At 38.3% G+C, this 6,247-nt stretch overlaps 1 protein-coding gene across 1 annotated transcript; it reads left to right on the top strand.

Moving 5' to 3' along the window:
• The first annotated feature begins 802 nt into the window (after positions 1-802).
• On the top strand, positions 803-6,247 carry LOC149830570 (uncharacterized). Its single transcript, XM_090016616.1, has 2 exons — positions 803-1,238; positions 5,473-6,247. The coding sequence occupies exons 1-2, from the start codon at positions 905-907 to the stop codon at positions 6,006-6,008; spliced, it is 870 nt and encodes a 289-aa protein (XP_089872742.1). The 5' UTR covers positions 803-904; the 3' UTR covers positions 6,009-6,247.

Raw genomic sequence — 6,247 nt, 5'->3', positions numbered from 1 at the left:
TTTGGATAGCTGGTCACAAGCTCACTTTGAGATTGGCCAAGGACTGCAATCCCCTAACCATAGTGACAAATATTGTGAGATTTATGAAAATCTCGTGATAATATCACGATAAATTGCCTCAAAGTTTAAAACAGCAATTTCTCATGAGATTTTCAAAATATCGTGAGATTTATGAAAAAACATAAATACCAGTGATTTAAATGCAATATTTATGTTTTAAACAGCTATTTATCGTGAAAAAAACAGTGTATTTTTATTTTAAAATAATTTTTATTAATATTTTCTTCCCCATCTGATTCATTTCCCGCCCAAGTTTTAATTTTAATCTTCGATTCATTTCCCGTATCATGTCTTCCATCCCCAGTCCAAACGAGGCATTGTAGAGATTCAGAGTCTTATGAGCGAAAATATCGTACATTATAGGTCGGTTGATTCTTCAGGGCTCATCAATTCATGCTTACGTATTATAATCAGACCATCTAAGATCCAATTCCTATTAACAAAATATCATATCCGTATGGTTAGTTTTAAGAAAAACAAGTTAAACAAAAAAATATAACTTGGTACGTCACCCAATGTTAGCCCTTTTATATATTGTATTTTTTTTATTCTTTTTACATTTATCATTTTTGGGTTTATTATTTTCATCCCGATATTTTCCAGTAAAAATTCGGGAGAAATATAAAAGGTTTCAATTTCTCACGAAATAGCTGCGATTTTTGTCGCTGTTTTGTACACACAAAATATCGTCTGCCGTTTTTTTCCATTTAGAATAAATAATAGCCACATAAACCCCTAGTACAAGGCCAGGCGAAAAAGTGGAGGGAACCAAAGAAGGGAAATCAAAAAACCCTAGAATTCGAGACGGTGAGTTTGGTTGAAGGAGGAGGAGGAGGAAGAAAGGATGGCGCCGGCACCGAGCAGCAAGCTGAGATGGGGGGAGTTGGAGGAGGACGATCTTGGGGACCTGGACTTCCTGCTGCCTCCCCCGCTGGTGATAGGGCCCGACGAGAACGGGGTGAAGAAGGTGGTGGAGTACCGCTTCAACGAAGACGGCAACAAGGTGAAGATCACCACCACCTCCCGCACCCGCAAGCTCGCCAAGGCCCGCCTCAGCAAGCGCGCTCTCGAGCGCCGCGAGTGGAGCAAGTTCGGCGATGCCGCCCACGGCGAAGGCGCCGACAGGATGACCATGGTCTCCACCGAAGAGATCCTCCTCGAGAGGCCCAGAGCCCCTGGTAAGCGATCGGGACACCCTCCATCGGAAAACAGAACCAAAAGAAGGGAGAAAAAAGCCATCTTTTACCCCCAATTATTTTTATTTCTCTTTGTTGGCTTTCTTGCTTGAATGCTAGGGATTGGTTGCTTTTTGTTCCCTAATTATTTTGTTTTCTCTGTCTTTTTTTTTCCCTTTGGGTTGAGATTTGATGGGGTTTTGTTGTATAAGGTGATGGGGAACTAGTGAGCGTTTTATTTTTCTTCATTTAGTTTGGGGGTATGAAATTTTCATTTGGTGGAAAAAATTTGTTTTTATTTATTTTAGTTGAAAATAGGATAATATACATCTATTTTTGGTTCTTAGAGGGTGCTTTGGTAGAAAATTTTGAGTAACCCCTGTACGATTGAGATGGTTTGGTTGAAGTTTTTTTTTCTTGGTTTTTTGGTTTCTTCTTCTGTCAATCCATGTAGTACTCATCATACTGTTTTTACCCGTTCTGATTTTTTTTTTGTTATTTGTCAATTTGGCGTGACTACGTCTCTTCGAGGGAGCATTGCATTGAGATGGAAACACCATTTCCGTGTGTTGTCAAAATATGGTTCTGCAAAAACGTGGTGTTGAGAATGGAGTTGCCAAAAACATCTTCTTGTGAATGGTGTTGAAATGTGGTGTTGGGGCTTTCAATACAATTCCCAATGCAGTGTATTGACAACACAAACTGCTTCCAATCAGCAGAGAGCATGAGATCATTGGGGGAAATCACAATACGCCTCTCCCAAACAGAGCATAATATTATCTCCAAATGCTGTTTTTGTTGTTATCTAGTTTCCTTTCCTGAAAGTTGTGCATGATGCAGTTTCTATATGATTCTGTGGATACTTCCTTAATTAACACATTGGAGTTGAATTGTTCGTGTTATCAAACATGAAAGTAACAAAAAATGTAGGATTTATAGTTTGATAAGACTGAAATCATCACCATGTTTGATAAAATAGAAAATATCTCCAATTTGGTGACTCGGCTAATACTGGTAACTGTGGGACTATAAGGTGATAGGTCGTTGCTTCTGTGCCTTAATGATTCCTGTTTTGGTCATTTTTTTATCGGACACAAAGATTGATTCATAATTGCATGGCATAAGTCTGATACTTTTTGAGACATTATCATAATATTTTCAGGAGATTTATATTGAAGGTGTTTTATCTTGATGTGCATGTCATACTGCATCACAATATTATCCAGAAAAGGTTACATCATTTTGTAACTGTTTTACTTAATTCTCTTTCTTGATTCGTTAGTTTTTTCTAAGCTCTAAGTCCTTTTCTATTTTTTATATTATTGCAAACTAGCATATTCTTCTTCCATTCATTTGCCTTTTCTTTTTAAAGTTTTTAACAATTTATTGAGGTTTTCCCAAGATTGATTCTTATGATTTCTCAAGTTTCTTCATTGTCCAACATGGAAGAGCAATACTGGTGGCTGTTCTTGACTTCTTTTAATGAAAATCATGGGTTTTATTGGATGGACTATTTTAGTTACTCATTTTATCAGAACAGTGTCAAGTGTATCAAGTTAATAAGGTATACTGTTGAACCAAGATTATTTCGTGAGGGTTGACTTGAACTCATTAAAGGATAAAATTTGTCAACTAGTGCAATACCCATTCACTTGTCATTTTTTTTGTTCTAATTTTTTTGGAGTTGTTTTTGTGTTACTCATCAGCTTCTCATATTAGTTTCATGTATTTGAACAATGCAAGTGTCTTTACTAAGTACCTGGACTAATCGGTTGATTAGGCATGAAATTATTTTATGAATGTGAGAGTGCTTATCAACATATCATATATTGCACTGTGTGTGTGCGTGCACATCTGCAATAAGGTTTGAGTAGGCTGTGTGTAGGACCTTCATACGGTGATGACAGATTAAATGGATATCTGCAATATTTGGACCTTTAAAACAATGAGCTGATAATCAATCTCTCCTTCAGACATATGGAAATGCATCTAAGGGTATATTCTGCACATGGGAAGGTGATTTGCTTTCGTAGAAGGCAAATAGTCTCTCACATGATGCTGGATCCATAAGATATTCCGCTCCACCTTTTCTGCAATTGAGCAAATGGCCTTGTAAACACCAATATCTGCCTAATTCGTGAATTGTATATTTCACTCTGCATGGCAGCAAGGCCCATAATTCACCTTTCCCTGAAAACTTGAGACTCATAAATCTTGTTTTCGCATCTACTTGCATTATGCCCTTTATTCATCTTTGTCAGATTCCACCCCCATGACAGATGTGGAATTTGCCAATGTAGGTGTCAACAAAATACTTAGTACAACTAGATGCACACTTGTAAATAGGTTGTTACTAGTATGACCTAATCGACTCTGTGGTTGGAATATGCATCGGATATATAGACTTCTACACACATGTAAAGTTTATTAGCTCCATGCTCCAATCTGATCTAAATTCTTGTGTAATTCTAGTATATTTAGATCTGTATTAGAATTGATATAATTTTTATGTTGCCATTGACTTGGATTTGGAAACTCTTAGGGCCCGTTTGCATGTCACAGAAAACATGCGTTTTCATCCGAATGTCACAGAAAACTGTGCAGTTTCTGCGTTGAAGATGCAAACATGAGAAATAAAATCCTCCGCTCTTGTGAGGATTACATTTCCATGAAACACCCAAAATGCACAGACTCATTTTCCGACCACCCCCGGTCAGGAGACGATTCCGTGCACTATTTCCACTTTATTGCAATGAGCCCTCGCAGGCTCACACAACCTTTCCCTCTTTGTGTGGCCTCTTTCTTCCACCTTTCCTGCCGATGTTGCTTGCGGACTGCTGCTGAGCTTAGCGAAATCCCTTCTACCTCTGTAATCTTGCCCTAGAAGCTGCCCTACCCTAATACCACTGTAGCCCTCAGCTGATGCAGTTCTCTATTGGGAGAATCTTTCCCTAGTTTCACCTTATGATCAGATGCATTGCCTCGATTTGAGCCTTTAGTTGCATCTTCGATTCATGTAAAAAAAAAACCTTTCACTCTAATTTCACAAAAAAATTGAACTTTTCCTTTTTTTTCAGCCATATCCTTTTTTAATGAAAAATAATATATTTACTTAAGGGTTCACTACCACTTCGGTTTGCAAGTCTTAAATAGATCCATAACTACACTGTGAGGTCTAAGTTGGATCTGGAGCCAAAACCAGACCGTATTTGAAATTTGGATCTTTCATGAGGTTATGTTTGAAAAGATCCATACCCTAGTTATTTGTATCCATACTTGTCACAGGTAACTGATCCATGTCTATGTGAGTTGGATTTGGATATCTAAAGATCTGACTTTTGAGTCCAACTTTTCTATAGTGCAGTTGCAAATGCTAGAAAGCAGATCCATGCCACTTTCCTTTCTATAAAACATACATGACATTTTTAATTCTTGCAGAAAGCAAATGAAAGGAACTAAAATTCTTACAGATTTGCTTTCTTTTAAGATTTGGTTTCTTTGACATGAAAACACACCCTTAATGTGATGTACTAGATGAGACCAAGTCAGACTTAACCGATTAGGCGAGGTCTATGTCCTACTTAAGCCTCTAAGTGACAAAATTTATTGATGTACATCAAAACTAAATGGATTGTCATTTAAAACTAAAAGGAAAGTGGAACTCCTTCAAATGTAATGATTTTCCTTCTTTATTATTTCTATATAATTAGTATCCTTTTGTTAGTCTATATATTTTGATCTCCATTGTCACATGTCCTTGTATTTTTGTCCCCCCCCCCCCCCCCCCCCCTCTTTTTGGGGTAGGAAATGAAATTTTTGTTCACTTGAATGAACTAGTCCTGCGATAATGAGACCTATCCATTCATATTGGACCTGAAGAATTGTTTTCATTTCTTTGCGTGTTTTATTTCCCCGGAAATGTACTCAGACCTCTGAATTATGTCAAATCATTTGGTCTGCCTAACTTGGTGTTTTCTTCTGCAGATTTTTCTCCTTAGATTGGTCATGTATTTTATTCTCCCTATACGTTCATGTCTTTCATTTTCAAATGCTTTGTTTTGGTTAAAAATAATTTTGAATCACATGCTTGTCTATCTGTGCATGATGTATGTGATGTTTCATTCTGCCTGGATGGCATCCTCTTCTTGAGTCACTTTTGTCTTGCTTTTCATGCTGTTAGTGTGTTTTATGTAAGATAGTGTGGACTTCTGAAACATTTGGTATTCTACTTTTCTAGGTAGCAAAGCAGAAGAAACGAAGGTTGCAGGTGATCCACTGGCTGCCATCAGCAAGAGTGGTGCTGTTCTCATGGTTTGCAGGACTTGCGGAAAGAAGGGTGATCACTGGACTTCAAAATGTCCGTACAAGGATCTGGCTCCACAAACTGATGGTTTTGTCGACAAGCCTCTTGCATCAGAGACTGCAACTCCTGCGCCCAGTGCAGGCAAGGGTGCATATGTTCCTCCTAGTATGAGAGCAGGTGCAGAGAGAAGTGGCACCGAGATGAGACGTAGAAATGAAGAGAATTCTGTAAGGGTGACCAATCTCTCCGAGGATACTAGGGAACCCGATCTACTTGAGCTCTTCCACACCTTTGGGCCAGTGAGTCGTGTCTATGTTGCATTGGATCAGAAAACTGGCGTGAGCAGAGGCTTTGGCTTTGTTAACTTTGTGCACAAGGAAGATGCAGAGAAGGCCATCAACAAACTCAATGGATATGGTTATGATAATCTCATCCTCAGAGTTGAATGGGCGACTCCTAGAACCAACTAGGTTTCTTGAAGAGGTTGTAAGTAGTAAGCATATGAAGCTGCTATTTGCTGTTACGATCACTTGTTTTCCTGGCATATTGTTTTGCAGTTCGTAGACATTTTTTTCTTTCTTTTTTTCTCTCTTTGGTGGGTTTCCCTTCTACCATCAAGGATGTTTTGGAGCGACTGTTTGATCTGATTACAATGTGTAACTGAGAACTCATTACAATACTTCATTTGCGAATCAGTTCAGTTCAGTTC

This window comes from Nuphar pumila, chromosome 8 (assembly GCF_984573655.1).
Source record: "Nuphar pumila chromosome 8, dmNupPumi1.hap1.1, whole genome shotgun sequence".
NCBI lineage: Eukaryota > Viridiplantae > Streptophyta > Magnoliopsida > Nymphaeales > Nymphaeaceae > Nuphar > Nuphar pumila.
Note: the sequence above shows the minus strand (reverse complement) of the source record. Positions and strands in the feature narration are given on the sequence as shown.